The 16,215-nt window shown below is 41.3% G+C and overlaps 1 protein-coding gene across 1 annotated transcript in view; it reads right to left on the minus strand.

Annotated features, from left to right (window-relative positions):
- The window catches only part of DGKQ (diacylglycerol kinase theta), an 89,550-nt gene extending 80,972 nt beyond the window's left edge, over nt 1–8,578 (minus strand). Inside the window, exons 1-2 of the mRNA XM_041486412.1 lie at nt 8,494–8,578; nt 5,867–6,367 (exon numbers count right to left, since the gene is read on the minus strand). Coding sequence (XP_041342346.1) covers nt 5,867–6,367; nt 8,494–8,578 — 586 coding nt within the window. The remainder of the gene's footprint in view (nt 1–5,866; nt 6,368–8,493) is intronic.
- Between the last annotated feature and the right edge of the window lie 7,637 nt (nt 8,579–16,215).

Genomic DNA, 16,215 nt, shown 5'->3' on the forward strand with positions numbered 1-16,215 from the left:
CAAGAAGAAAAAAAAAAAAAAAAAAAAAAAAAAAAAAAAAAAAAAAAAAAAAGAGGCAAAACTTATTATTCTTGGATTTGTAATTCCGAGTATGGGTGGTGCTAGTGGGTGGAATCAACAGAAACATTTGTTACAAACTGACCACAGGAGAATGAAAACTAAGCACCTTGCCTGCCATTCCCCCTGGCAGTAAACGTAGGTGGGCCACACCTTGAGTTACAATTACAACTGGGTAATTAATGCCCATTGAACACAGCAGCGTCCCTGCTGCAAAGCAATTTTTAGACCCTTAGCACAGGACTGCAAGAACTATGGTCTCTGGGAAACTCACCAGAGGGAGACTGAAAAAATCTTGCAAGATTAAAAGCAGCCCACGGTACTACTCTCGAAGATGGCTGAGAAACACCTGAACATACTGTGTCTAAGGTACCTTTGATAAATGATCATCTAGAAAGAGAACCTGCAGAGCAGCAGCCGCAGCCACTTCACACCATGATGGGCTAATGAGCACCTTCCTCGGTGCTTTTGTCACTGCTCAACGAGTCAGACTGAGGCAGTAACACAGATGATATATGAAAGTGCTGTGCAAGGCTTGGTATTGGATTACAGGCTTTAGCACTTTCTGCAGTAAGTTATTTACTACCTAACTGAGTTTCTGGACTGAAATCTGAGCTAATGCTATCAACACAAACTATAGCTTCTAGCTACAAAAGCTGTGTGCATTCTCACAAAGCACCCTGTCCTTTTCTCTGCATCACTGATGGTGACAGTGATATTTTCCTCTGAGGCACCGTCAGAAGGAGGCAGGGAAAAGAAAAGCATGAATTCTCTTCAGTATAAAATGGATTATCCTTCAAATATAGACCAATAAATTGTATTTTTCAATGTGTCAGTCAATGCTCCAAACATTTTTCTCAACATGTATATCAGCTGAACTGAGCCAAGTTTCTGTGTAAGGTTTTACTTTGTGGAATTTTTTGGGGGTGTGTGTGGGTTTTTCTTTTTTTCTTTCCTTTTTTGACTCTTTGTTTGCTCCATCTAAGTTTCAAATGCAGCAAAGTCGCAATCACTCAAATATCTCGGCACCAAACATCTTGTTGCACAGAAAGGCCCCACCACTGACAAGAAAACCACTGAAAAGAAAAAAGACAGTAAAGTCTTGAAAATGCAAACTGATTGGAGGATAGCAGCAAAATTGTATTGTGGTAATGCACCAAAAGCAAGCGAAGCTCATCACAGAAAGGAAGAATATGTTTTTCCTTTTGAACTGCAAGCATTAAGACTCTTGGGGGAATCTCATATATCACTCACTTCCTTCAAAAAAGATCTGAATGAAAACTGTAGGGTCAAGGATATTTCATGTGTCTGTCTCAACAACAGAACTAGAAAGGATGAGAGTCCAAGGAGACTGGCCCTTGTCCCCTTATTCCCTGCTACTACTTCCATATCTCAACAAACTTCCAGCTTTAACACACCTTCCCTATCTGACTCTATTTTCTCAGAACAGCCTTTAAATTTAATATACTGCATACAATATTTGTCCAAAACATGCATCTGAAGACTGCTGCAAATGCTGTCTGAACATCTCCAGGATCTCCTAAATCAACAAGGAACAACATGGCTTGTCCTTATCTGGGACATGCCCGTATAAATCACAGCAGCTTTCTGGCTGTCTTGCCAAATCTGAGATTTATGTCATAAATATAACTCAGATCCACTGTTTACATTTTATTCTGGAAAAGCTGTGGTGTTATCAGCCAACATCTAAATCAGATTAAGAGAAACAAAGCTTTATACATCTTGGAATAAGTTTGGATGGTCTGCTTAGAAGCCTAAAAAAATAATTTAACACCCTCCCACCCCACCCCAAAATCCCCTCAGCTCTTCCCCCAAACACAAAACCAAAAAATAAAGGTGTTGTTTCCCCAAAATATTATTTGACTTAGAGCCTTCATATCAAGACAGGTGCCCTATCTACTCAAATAAATATCAAGAAGTCCATGACTGCAGCTTGCCATAAATATTCTAATGAAATACACAGATATAAAAAATTAAAATGGTTAAACAATTACAAATTTTCAGTCAAACTTGCTTATTACTTAAATCCCCTACATTTTATCCTTGGCCAAAGTAAACCAAACTGACTTTACACTATAAAGTTTTATAGAACTGGAAATATTTGTAGCCCCCAAAAATGTAGAGATCCACAATTCGTCCAACTCAATTTTTTTTTCTTGAAATGTTTTACGTAAAATAAAAGCACTGTGAAAAGAAATGTATTTATTGGTGGTTGAAACTAATCCCAAACTCCAGCATAAAACATCTGCTAGCTACCTTTTAGTGTATGAAATTGGTCCTTCTGTGAACTACCAGTAAGAACTCTCTTTACAATTCTTATACAGACTTCATATATCCAGTATTTTTCATTTTTAAGATGCGTACACACATGCACAAAACCTCAGTCATTTACACTGCCTCTTCTTTGGCAAGCCTGAGGAAATTTAAACCCGCTCAAACCTGAAATGGCCATGCTTAGGAAAGCAAGAGCAATATAAGAGAGCAGTTTTCCATGCTCTGCTCAAGCTTCACTTATTCTGTCACACATACAGACATACTTATCAAAGGAAGTCACAGCTACAAATAGCAAAGTGGTAAGAAAACCAGTTCTTTACAAAAGGTTTACAGAAAACAGATTTGTCAGGGTGGGGAAGACATGAATAAACCACAGATGCAAGCCTGGTTGACTGATATTACATAAATATGTGCACTGAAGCTTAATACAGTGACATCTTCAGACCAAACTGGACACCTATTCCACATAGGAAGGGAATTACATTCCTCATAAAATTCACTTGTAAAAATATGTTGCCAATCTAAGCAAGAGAGCTGCAATTCTCCCCTGGTGTACCTTCAATCCCATACAAAGTGCTGGTGACAGTGGTGTGGCACTGGTACTGGTGTGGGAAACAGTATCTCACTTCTAAACAATCAGAATAGATGCAGGACACTTCATGCCTTTTAGGGAGAGCATCAGAGCATCTCTTCCATGTACTTTTTGGAATTCACAGAGAGAACCTAAGGACCATCTTGGCCTCCACTATGAGAATGTTTTGAGAACTCATTCTATTTTCTTGTACTTTTGCTACACAGCTACATAAGCCACATGGGCACATGCCAGTCTGCTGAGTAGTTGATAAGTTAACAGAAAAACCCCACAAACTTGATCATTCACACATAGAAGATGCCATTCTCCAAGGGTCTAAAGTTCAATCACAATTAAAACACAAACCCAGGTGATTCAGGCCATACCACTACTCAAACTAATGACAGATAAGAGGTGGGCTTTTTAAATATTTTTTTTTCCTTTCAATAACTGGAGGAGTCACACCATGAGCATGCTTGGTTCCCTTATAAGATTGGAAGCTTTTTGATTTGGTAATAACCAGCTTCAGGGAATGTCAACACAAACAGCACCAGGAGACTGAACATCTGAACCTACAGATCTGGAAGAGCAACCACTGCAAATCCACTTAGAAAAAGGCCTCTCGATGGCTTCCTGTTGAAGCCTGTAGGTGGTTCACCAAGCCGAGTCCAAAGACAGCTGCAATTACACCTGCAAACCTAGACTCTGCAGAGAAGAAAAAGGAGGCAGCAATCATCTAACATGTTGTTCAAGTCTACAGCAAACATTTCCTTCTCTAATAGCTGGGTGGGTTACTTTTTTGTTTTAACAGCCTGGCACTCCTTCTATCACTTTCTAAAGTGCAATGATCAAACTCTATTACTTAAAGTAAATGTGACAAGGAGGTAACTATTAAATGGAATTTAAGAAATTCCATTTAATAGTTTAAGAAATCATATTAGCATTTATTAAATAACTTGGAACTTGACAACAACAGACACATGAGCAAATGATCCATCAGGTGGTTTTGAGTTTTGTTGTTTAGCAGCAAGTTGTTGGAAAGACAAACATGACTCTAAGCATAGCTGGTTGAAAACAGATGTAAGGACAAAAAAAACCAAAACAAAACAAAAAACAAAACAAAACAAAACAAAAAAAAAAAAAAAAAAAAACAAAAACAAAACCAAAAAAACCCCAACAAACAAAAAAACCCCAATTCTTATTTTTCACCCAGTGGAGACACTGATGTGCCAGGTGCCATTACAGGGTTTTCCTGCACACTCTGAGCAGAGAATTTTAGAGGTAATGAAAATTGAGAGTATTTCCCCTCTCTTGTATTGCGTCTCAGAGAGGTGACTTGTTTGAGGTGGAGTTTTCAGATGTAGTTTTAAAAGAGATATTTTAACCATGCAGCTTAGAAGTGCCCCATCAGCACACGGGTCATTAGACAGTGGTGCTAAGGATGCTTATCCAGAATTCTGCTGAAAAAGCCAAAGGGAAAGAACAGTTCCAGAGCACCAACTGCAGTGGAAAACTAGGAAAAAATCCTAAATGCAACTTGCAGGAATACACTACCTTTAAGTATATTATATGCGAGTGGATAAAAAAAAAGTAAGACATTCTGGCCATTTAGGTCCTTTCACATTTTGCTAGCATTACCTGTTAGCATTATCAAAACTATTCAGATCTTTAACTGACAAACTGACATCTGAATGCCCAGTTTTATGACCCAAAAATTTGCCATTTTTTAAGTCATTGATAGAAGAGAACACAGAAGACTGGTTTTGTGCATTTTCACAAGGAAAGAAATTATCATGCGAGCTTGGAGCTTTTTTACTTATCAGGATAAGCAATGACCTTATGCTACACAGACAGAACAACATTTCTCTCAGAAAACTTTTAAGCAAATATAAAACCATCCTTGCAAGACTTGCTTTGCACCACACAGGAACATGACTGCCACCCAACTTAATCCAGCACTCTCTTTACCCCTGGCAATGACAAAAGGCAGGAGCTATTTCAAGAACTGCAGGGTATTTGTTCTACACCTACAGCCTTGTTTGACACCCACCCAAACAATGAGGCTCTTGTACAACCTGACTCTTTCGACCTGGCCTGGGAGCTGCAACCTAAGCCAGCTGGACTGCATATGCTCATGAAGACATCATGTTTTGTGCTGGTTTTTTTGGGGTTTTTGTTGTTGGTAGTGGTGTGTTTGTTTTCCCTTAAAGAGGAACACAGAGATCCACTCTTTCTGCTATGACACTGCTGGATTTTGCTGCATCAGAACAAGTTATAATTTTTATCTGTTCCAAGAACCTCGGCCGCCGCGTAGTCCAGCAAGGAAACCCAGCAATTCCTTCTCCCCTTCCTGGCGTCAGCCAAGGTTTAAAAGGTTCAAACCCCAGACAGGTTTCAGATTCTCCATGGGATCAGGCATTTCAGCAGGTAAGGGTGTCCCTGAGATGGATCCATTGTGAGCTTGCTGGGGTGCCTGGTGGCTCACAGTGTGTCACAGGATGGGCTGGGGCACTGCTGGATCACAGCACACACCGGTGTCACCACACAAGAGCGAGCAGTGACACATCTCCGATTTTAGTTATTTTGGTTAGGAATTATTATTATTTATTCATATAATTTAAAATAGGAGCAGAATTTTCAGCATTACTGTAGTTTTCAGACTTGATTTTTGCAATTTACAACTGTTATTATTAGACCATTACTAGAATTTTGATTACTACCATGAGACGCTTCTTTTCGTGATGGAATGCACTATTTTTATTGCTTTATTTCAGTATTGCGTTTAAGTACTGTGGTTTGGCACTAGATTTTAAAATTATATTTTAGTACTATAGTTTGTTGATACTATTTACGAATACAGTTTTTATCAGCAGCGGGTTTAGGCAATTTTCCTCCCCCCGCACCTCGCCCCGGCAGGTCCCGCACGCCCCGGCAGCCCCTTACCCTCGCACTGGTAGCCGGCCAGCCCCCAGATGAAGTCGGTGCAGTAGTGGCAGAAGGTGGGCTTGGTCAGGGTCACCCTGCGGAACGCGTGGCCCGGCGGGCTACTGCCCCCCGCCGCGGCGCGGCCCCGCCCGCCCAGCACGGGGCTGGAGGCCGGGCTGCCGCCGCCCCCTGGGCAGCGCGGCCCGGCGTCCGGAGCCGCCCTGGGCAGCGCGGCCCGGCCTCCGACCGAGCGAGCGACCGCGCGTTCTGCGGAGAGCTCCGCCTGGCGTCCTGCTGAACGTGCCCTGGCGCAGCCAGAGACACGGTTCTCTCTGCTGTCTCTTGCTGCCTCGGAGAAGAGGCCGACCCCCACCCGGCCACAGGCTCCTCTCCGGGAGTTGTAGAGATTGATAATGTCACCCCTGAGCCTCCTTTTCTCCGGCTGAGCAGCCACAGCTCCCTCGGCCGCTCCTTGGAAGACCCGTGTTCCAGCCCCTTTGCCATCTTCGTTGCCTTTCTCTGGACTCAGAGATAAGGCCTCAATTTCTTTGCCACGACATTAATCTGGACGGTTTTGCTATCCTTTCATCATACCATTTTAGAGCACGCAAAGCTCCACCTCAAGAAGATTTGTGACGATGCATTGACAGTAGAAAATTATTTGCTATAGGTTTTGCCTTCTACACTCAACACCGCTGACTTCGTGAGAAAAGATAAGGGGTTCTGCCAAGTCTCCCTCCTCCATAACAGGACATTTTTGTCCTTTGTTCACTTAACCTTCTTGTTGCTAGTGTGGAAAATGTTTACACACCTGGATGTTTCTGTGATGCTAGTCTCTGGAATGCCTCTGTTTCTTTGACTTATTACATTGGGTAACTTCTTATGGATGGAGTCGGTTGGAACAAAAAAGGAGGCTATCACTTTGGATTTTGTGTATATAGATGTATGCTGTCTGCAACTCAACTTGCCTTGATCTCAGCTTTGTATTGAGAATCTCCACTGAGCTGTTCAAAACAGCATCCAGGTACCTCCATTAAGCAGTAAGAAACAACAAAGGGTAGTTAAAATTTTTGTTCCTGGCTCTGATTTATCTGTATGTTGGTGAAGGTTGTAATAAGCTGGTGTAATAAACCTCTTCTGTAACATATCTGTGTCCTGCAGACCAACAGTGAAGTTCTAAAATTTGTTAGCGTCTTCTAGTTTCTGCTACTCTTACTTTATGTCTCCTATCTGTGTTGTGAATTTGAAAGTAGTTACGATCAGAAGGATTTGACCTTCTCAAGGAGAAACAGTAGAAATAATTAAGAGACCAAAGAAAGCATAATATGACTTTTTTATGGTGGGAGAAAGAGTGAGTAGTTGTGTACCTAACCTTTGAAATACTTTTAATTTCTTCCACTATTTAAAAAACATCTAAAATACCACAGAGCTGTATGAAGCTCCAGATACCCAGGCGGAAAGGGAAGAGGGAAGCAGTGTGAAACCCCTGTGTTTGAAGATGTGTGCCTGCTGAAGGCAGTGAATCAGCCAAAGCATATAATGATAGGTCCTATCTTCCACAAACTCAGCCTTGCCTCAGTCTTCTTAAAAATTATAGTACAAGGCCTCTTGGAATACATTTCTGGGCTCATGGGGAAAAAGACAGAGAGGAACAGCCAATATTGGATTTGACAATGGTCAGTAGTGCCCAACCTACTTGATTTCTTTCCATGACAAATGTGTAGATCTGTATAGGAGGAGACACTAGTGTAACCTTGACTTCAGCAATGTTTATGACTTGTCTCCCACCATACTCTTGTATCCAAAGTGGAACGTTATGGTTCCACATGGACAACTAGATGAGTAAAAAACTGGTTGGATGGTTGAACTCAGAAGCTAGAGGTTAATGGGTCAGACTTGAACTCTGCCTGGAGGCCGTAGTGGGAGAAGTGTTACAGGGGTGTAGGAGTGTGCCCCCTAATGACAAGAGTGGCAAAGCTAGCCTTTGTCCCCCAAAAAAAGGAAAGAAACCCAGAAGTTTCTCTCAACAATTAGGTGAAAAGCCACCTCATAGGACCTCAGGGACTTCACCAAAAACTTGAGGACATCTAATTGGATAGAAGCCAAAAAGTCCCGCCTGACCCATCAGGTAGAAAAGAAGAGAACAAAAGAGCTAAAGTGCTTTTGTGAGGTGTTTTTACCAGGAGCAGACCTCTGCACCTGGCTTGAGTTTTTCTGTTTGTAATTTTGCCTTTTATTAAACCTTTTTTGTTTCTAACACTGCAGCAGAAGTCATCCTGCTTATTTTATGCCCCCAAAGTAATAGCTGAGCTATCCTTGGGTGTATTATTTCTTTTGAGGGCTTATGAGACCTGGCCCAAGAAAAAGAAACATAATACAGGGGTCTCTCCTGCGCCCTGGGCATTGAGCATGTTTATCAAGATCATGAGAAGGTGACAGAGAGCAGTATGGTCAAGGGATGTCAAGCTCCCACATGACACCAAGCTGAGGGAGCAGCCATTACACTGCCATCTACAGGGACCTGAACAGACAGGAGAAATGAATCCTATCATAAAATCAAAGGGTTGGTTTGGGTTGGAAGGAACCTTAAAGATCATCTAACTCTTCTGCTATGTGGAGGGACACCTTTCATTAGGCCACTTTGCCTAACGTCCCATTCAGCCTGACCATGAGCACAACCAGGGCTGGGGCATCCCCAGCATCTCTGGTTGACGTTTTCCTGTGCCTCATTACCCACACAGAATATAATTTTTTCATAATATCCAATCTAAACCGACTCTCTTTCAGTTTGAAACCATTTCCTCCTTCTGCCAATCAATACACAACTTTATTTATTCTTAAAGTCCCTAGAGCTCTCTTGTAAGCTCCCCTCTGCTACTGGAAGTCTACATTTAGGTGCCTTCTCTTCTCCAGGCTGGACAATCACAATGCTCTCTGCCTTTCCTTATGGGAGACATGCTCCCTCCCTCTAATCATCTTGATGTTCCTCCTCTGGACTCCATGACCAACAGTTCTTCAGGTGGCCATGAACCTGATTTTTACTTAGAGCAGGAGAGACTTTGCTTCCACAGTCGCCATCCTGCTGTTTGTCCACTTGAGAGATGTGGGAAGAGGGGTTACCATTGAAAGAAGTTGTTGAGTAACTCAGCTTTCCTGTCAGTCATTGTTACCATCATTGTCTATCAGGGGACACACCTTCTTTGACCTCCAAATGAGCAGACAGGCAGCAGGGTAGCACTGCAGAAAAGGTCCTTGGTGTCTTGGTTGTCAGTGAGCCAGCTGTGCACACTGGCAACAACCAGGATCAACAGCATCCTGTGCTGTCCAGGAGCACAGCTAGTCAGCTGAGAGAAGGGATTATTACTGTCTCCCCAGCACTACAATATTAGACTATTGCATTCAGTTTTGACCTCCATAAAGGAAGAGCATGACAAACTGCTGGAACAAGTTCAGTGGAGAACCACGAGGGTGGTTAGGGGTTGGTGCACCACGAGGGTGGTTAGGGGTTGGTGCACTTACCCTGTGCAGAGAACACTGAGGGAGCAGGACTTACTCTGCCTGAAGAAGAGACAGTTACCAGGAGATCTCATAGCACCCCGGTAGTACTGACACTGAGGTTTTAATGAGGAAGGACCAAGGTTCTTTGCAGGAGTGCGTGCTGTGAGGACAGGAGACAAATGGCAGAACTTAAAACTAGGTGTTCAGGCTGGATTTGAGGAGAAACTTATTTATCCTAAAGGCAGTCAAGCAGAGGAGCAGGTTAAGTGAAGTTCCATTGACCTGTCCTGCCTTTTTTTCAACCTAGCCTGTCCTCTTTAAAATGTGTTTCTTTTGTATTGATGTAATAGTGCTTCCCCTCTTAAGCATCAGAGGCCCAAGATTTGGAAAGCTGAAGCTCATGTGAACAAGTCTTTCCTACAATCTGGGAAACTACCTTATAATCATATCAGAATTTGAATGTTTCAAAAGCCTGAGGAAGTAATCAATTAATCTTTTTACAAAAATGCATTAAATTAACAAATAATTACATACACTACTGAATCACTTATCCAGGCAGGTAATTACAAGGTTTCTTTGATAGAAGACTGGAGAATGGTAGTTTTTATAGTTTAGATACAAATGAGGTGTGAGATTTTGGCTATTTTTTAACAACTGACTCTCCAGATAAATACATATAAGCTGTAACAAAGCAGCAAGTGCTAAACATTTTGTGCTTTAACTTCTCATCTCTGAGCAATCTGTATAACCAGTCAAAACAACCAAAACCATCCAACACCTGTCTTCAGCAAAGTCTGCCAAAACATCTGTTGCCATCAGCCATGGAGTATGGCAGCAGTGGAAGGCTAGCCTTCCATCCTTTCCATTTCACGTGTGTAGCACACCTGCTGTCCTAGACAGTAGAAAAAAGTGAGATAAAGAATTATTACTGGTACTGTCATATTCACAAATGTGATAACTCATTAAAAGTGTTTTTTTCCCTCATCCAGGAGTTGTTGCTTGACAGCTGGTAAATGAAAGACAAAACAAACAGGATAAAACTACCACTTCTTAGGTATACCTTCATTTTTTTTTTTTAATAAAGAAGTGCCTCACAGATAAAAACAAAATTATTTGACCATCCGTTGTCTTTGTTTTGACAAGATTACTAACACAAGATTAGAAGAAAAATGTAAGGCCTCTGAAAAGAAAATTTACTTCTTTTTACGTCCTGATAAACATTTTGTGGCACTCTGGATTTTCTAACCTCATTAAACTCAAGTTATGCAACTCCTGGGCAAGCAGTACAGGAAAACAGTCATTTTTACAAGTTTCTTGGCTTGGTAGAGGTGTATTCAGTAAATGGAGCAAACTTTGCACTGGGATCTTCTGAACCTTTTGTAACCTTCTTGTACTCTTTATATCTAGGGAGCAAACGTACTGTGACAGATAGAAAGCCTTTGATACAACTGAGAAATGCAAGTTCTGGTACATCATCCAAATTTATGTACAAGATTAAGTAAGTTTGATGTGTGTCAATATCACATAATGTTTTTATCCTTTAAGGAACACAGTTCATTATACCAGTGCTCTCTTGACACTCAGTATGATGAAATTCAGTTACTCAATTCTTTCATGAAGAAATTTCTTTGTAAGTAAGCTTCAAAAAACCTGAAAATAAATTATCATGTCAGGTCCAGGTGAGATCCAGAGGATTTTATAAGACTGTATAAATATGCAAGTAGTGGCTGAAAAGCAAATGGAGCTGTGCTGATTTTTAGTGGTCTGTCCTGGCTTTCCCTTTCCTGTTTCTTAGAGACCTACGAATAATTTCATCCATCCACTCACATGACAGGAGTGGGAGTCATTAGCTTCCCAAATGCTGGAAAATCTTGCTAAATTTCTGTTTCTATAAAATGTGTTCTTTACATGTTGGTGAATTGTGGAAGTGTGAAATCCAATGGTCCCTATCCCATAGAGCCATAAGTAAAAGCGTTTCTAGATTACTGAAATCTTCTATATTGTTGACTTGTCTTTTCTGAATTCCCTTCATCACTGCAAGTAATTGGAAGAGAGGAATGACACAAACCATATGTGGAGGTTGAAAAGGAACGTTTAAAATAAATTGTGGCTTCTGAGAGCCAAGAATTTAAGGCTTTGAATGTGCCCTCCTGTTGGCAACCAGCAGGGAAGAAGAGCTACAGGGGAGTTGGTTTCATTTGGTTTAAACCAGCACATCAATATTTGGAAATTGAGGGATAATGCTCCTTTGGCTCATGAAAGGAAGTGGCTCATGAAGTATCACCTTCCTAAGCAGAGAGGTTTCAGATTTGCAGTTTTTTCACCTCTCCAAGTTGGTGATATCTGAATCAAAAGTAAATCCTGATGTTCATTTAAAGAGGATACCTTTGTTTTTTCCCACATCTCACAGCTGAAGAGACAATAAAAGTATTAGATCCTGTGTATGCAGTCTTTGTCTTGCAATGGAAAACAAAAGAGAAATTCAATTTCTTATACCTACACTACACACACCAAAAAAAAAAAAAAAAAAAAAAAAAAAGCGGCTAAGCACCTAGCACATAATTAGGTTTTTTTTTTTTGTTTGTTTGTTTGTTTGTTTTTGCTTCATAATAGCTCTACAGTTACTTCTTTCCTGAAAAAAAGTCTTTAAAAACCTGTTCTAATCACACTAGAAATAAATCAAGTGCTGACTTGTTAGTTAAAAGCATCAACAGCCCCTGAGTAAGAGAAGCAAAAGCCCTGTTATGGAAAGCCAACAAAGTTCTGAATCAGTTCCAAGTTATGCAGTAAGATATGGTATGTCTTTCAACTTTTTTGAAACAATTTGATTGCCAGATTAACTATACCTTTTCAAATTAAGGTTATAATAAGGAATACATTACATTGCATAATCTAAACAAAATTACATATTAATGTTTATATATCAAATATATGCACACTTTTCATGTAGGTACAGAGACTTAGAAGAAAATCTTTCAGTTCAAATTCATCCATCTCTTGTGGGGAAAAAAAAACAAACACCCTGTGGAGATCACATCAAGTAAAACATCTTTATTTCACCAAAATCATTATAGTCAGCAGTAATAAGTATTTAATGAGAATGTAGATACATTTATCACAAGTAGACATAACTGCAGAACTCGTATTTTATTTTAGCATTTACACTCCTTACTGTCTCAGGAGTTTCCCTAGTTCTGCTAACAGAACTGAGACTTAGTAAATAATAAACCGTATCAGAGCTGAAAGTAAAGAAAACTGTGTAACAACATAGCAAAGTCAAAAGGTTGAAATTTAAGACCCAGCCAGCTAGTAAATATGATGATATGACAGGCAAGTTATTTGTTGTTCAAATACACTACGCTGATTTTAATATTTAATAGCTTATTTCCAGCTCTTAAGTTTTAGAACAAATAACTTCCTGACAGAATACATAAAGGATTTGCTCAGAGTTAATGAATCACTTCTCTGGGAGAAAAACAACAACCAATCAACGAAAAAAAACAGCTAGAGTTTGATTTATTTTTTTATTGTAAAGGACTGCCAGTTTAACTGCTTTAGTCATGTTTTGTCTCTGGACCAAGGGAACATGGAAGCAAGTCTCATGAACTGAGTACCTTAATGCATTCTGAAATGTAGAATATGCAGAACACCCACATGTGGAAAAAGATTGCTGTTAAGGTTTAGTAAGAATTGTGCACTCTGAAAATAAAATGTCCAAGTCTTGTTAAAAACCACATTTCAATTTCTGATTCTGCACTCTAATAATGTATCGGAAACCCAGTATATAAAACACCCATTTTTAATGTATGTGTATATGTGTAAATATACTGCTTTATTTATTTCTATGCCTGACAGTACCTGTTGGCCTTCAGGATAGATCTACTCCCTCACCAGCAAGAATGTAAAGAAATACCATGTATTGTTAGACTCCAAAGTGATGTGCTCACGCATGAGATTGTCCTTTGGCTGTGTTACTGGTGCCCACATGGATGACAGGAGGTTGTGGTCTGAGAGCTTGACAAAAGCACCCCAGATCAAAGGCCATGACAAGCAGCAAACCTTCTGAGATGGAGAGGTCAGCAAAAGTAAAGTCTCCAGCCACCATGACTTGCTGTGTCCTTGTGAGGGGCTCAGATGTCTTTCGCAACCAAGTTTCTGTTCATTTGTTTTCAGAGTATTGCACCTGAGTGCCTTCAGTTCATAACTACATGACCAAAAGAAGTCATTCTCCTGTTGCCAGGAGTCACAAGCTCCCAGCATTTCCACCTTGGGAGTCACAACTTTCCACCTTGCTAGTCCAAACCTACTACAGAGTCCAGCATTGCCTTATAGCTGTCCTACCTCTTAAGCAGCTATTGAAGATAAATTCTTAAAATAAGACATCACTGTGGAGTTAAAGGGTTTTGTTGATGATTAAATCATTGCAAAATTATAATTAAACAATTATTGAATGATAATTAAATAGTAATGTAATTAAACAACTACAGCCCACTGCTGTACAGGAGAACACAATGGCCTCAAGGGTGGGGCTACAGATGTCTATAGTATGATGTGGTTTATTTGTAGTTAACCTGCCTTGGTGCAGGAGTACAGCCACAGCAGTTCTAGTTTTGGCTAGTCCTGCTCAGGATGGTTCTGTTGGGCCCTGATAAGTTGTGGTGTAGACTCCTTGGTTCCTGAGAAGTCAATGGCCTGGCACAGTTCTCTGGGTGTGCACAGCAGGGCTGACTGGCGGTGATGCCTGAACCAAAGTGCTGTTCACTCAGCCAGAGTCCTGCACCCATCACTGCTGCAGAGCGCTCCAGCACTTACTTCTGCACAGGCACCTCCTTGGAGGGATCCTGTTCCCTTCCTGCTCATCCTCCCTGGTGCTATGTGGTCTGCTGCCATCTCCCACAGCTTCTGCACCAGACGGCTTTGTACCTCAGCCAGACGTCAACCTCCTCAGTATCACCTGGGAAGAGGCACCTGTCACTCCATGTAACCCTACACATGCAGGGCCCCCTGTGTTCTCTTGGAGCAGTCTCTGGGCTGGTGCTAAGGGGCATGCTATTCTGCTGGCTCCAGCAGTCGTCAGCAGTTCTTCTTCGCACCTTTGGTGTCCTCTGTAATGGGAGTGCTGTGCTAAAGCCAGCTGCCCCTCACCAGTGGATCACTGCTCTGCTCTGGTACAGCTGAACAGAAGTAAACACACTCTGACCAGGAAAGCACTGACTTGATACTGCTGTGTTCCACACTAAGGAAAACAGGAGAGGCAGCAGTGTATCTCCATCTATGAAAAATAAACTGGTCTGTTATGTGCCAAGTCCCCATTTGCTATCCTTGGTTACCACTACATTTTCTTCTTCTGTTCTGTAACAGTTTGTAAATAAAATGAGTTGAGTGCAGTCCATGGTTGATTAATGGAAAGATAATTCATGAGAAGGCTGCTGCAAGCACTGGTTTTGTAGGTGTTTAGTTCATTGAATAATGTGGAATAGGAGAGGACTCTGTAGCTCAGAGCAGGGGCAACCTTACAGTTAGATCCAAGTTTGGTATTAAAGCAGTTCCCCACATGCTCCCAGCAGGACTGTTGACTTGCTTTATCACCTTGTTATGCAGATGAAACTTTACTTTACGTGTGACTCAGTTCAAGATTTCAGAAAGAATGTGAGTTTTCCAATCCATGCTGCAAGTAAAACAATTAAAAACTTACTTGTGTGCTCTGTGACATAACCGGAGAGGACCAACAGGCACTCAGTGATAGAAATTTTCAAGGTGTGCAAGGCAGCTGATAGCTTGGGCAACAGTGTGACATTTCAGAGGGTCAGCCAGGGAAGGAAAAGAGGCAATGACACTTATTGTTGCAGAATTGATGTCCTTAAATTCCCTATGGGCCAAAAGAAATGAGCATCCTTTTTAAAAATGGGCCTACCACTAAGTTAACAGCAATCCTGCACCTGTGCATTCCAGTACGGGAACCAGCACCAACACCTCCAGCACCAAAGCTGTGATGGGCCTGGAGAGAAGCTGAAAGCTCATCCCAAATCCAGGGACCCACCTACAGGCTGGTTACAGGATAGAATAGCCATGAATCATGCAGATTCCTCTAGCTGTAGAAGAAGGGATTACAAGTGACCTCACTCCTAGTAAGTCACAGTTGTACTAATTAAACAGCCTTGCCCTTAATGGGTTGCAGCTGTGACTAATAAAAGTAAGTGTGATGAAAGGGGTAGGTTGGCTGATTAGGGAGAGCTTTGAGGAAGAGGACCTAGAGGAAGAAGACCTTGAGGAGGTAGAGGAGCCTTGAGGAAGAGGAGTATGCAGTATGAAGGGTGTGTATGTTACTCATGGCAGTGGAAGCAAGTTGTTGTATCAATGTCTCTTGGATGTCCATCTCAAATTATGCTGCTTGACTTGTCTCAGAGTACTTTTGCACCAGCATTGCAAATCAATTATTCAATTCCTCCCCCTGCCTTTCAAGATCTTCCTTGGAAGAGGGCAGAAGGCAAGGAGGCAAGGAGGCTTTCTCAGAACAGAAATGGTATTGGGTAGGCTGTGAAGGACAAGACCCATGTTTATGCTTTACTGAAAGAGTGTGCAAAAGGTAATACTGCATCAGAAACTGCCGACTGTTTTATCAGTCCCAGCCGCTGGATTGGAAACCCACTAGCAACTGCTCCGATTGGATTGTTTGGCTACTTTTTGTTGGGTTTTTTTCCCATAAATAATAGAGACCAACAGTATAAACATTCCAGCAATCATTTCTAAAAGACCAGAGGAGCCCTTTTAGGAGCCAAGAAACAACTGCAGGATTCAAATTCCAAAAGTGTCTTCCAAAAGGAGTCATTGAATCATCAGATTTACACAGCACTCAATGACAACAACAT

Source organism: Pyrgilauda ruficollis, unplaced genomic scaffold (assembly GCF_017590135.1).
Source record: "Pyrgilauda ruficollis isolate IOZ18807 unplaced genomic scaffold, ASM1759013v1 scaffold76, whole genome shotgun sequence".
Classification (NCBI taxonomy): domain Eukaryota; kingdom Metazoa; phylum Chordata; class Aves; order Passeriformes; family Passeridae; genus Pyrgilauda; species Pyrgilauda ruficollis.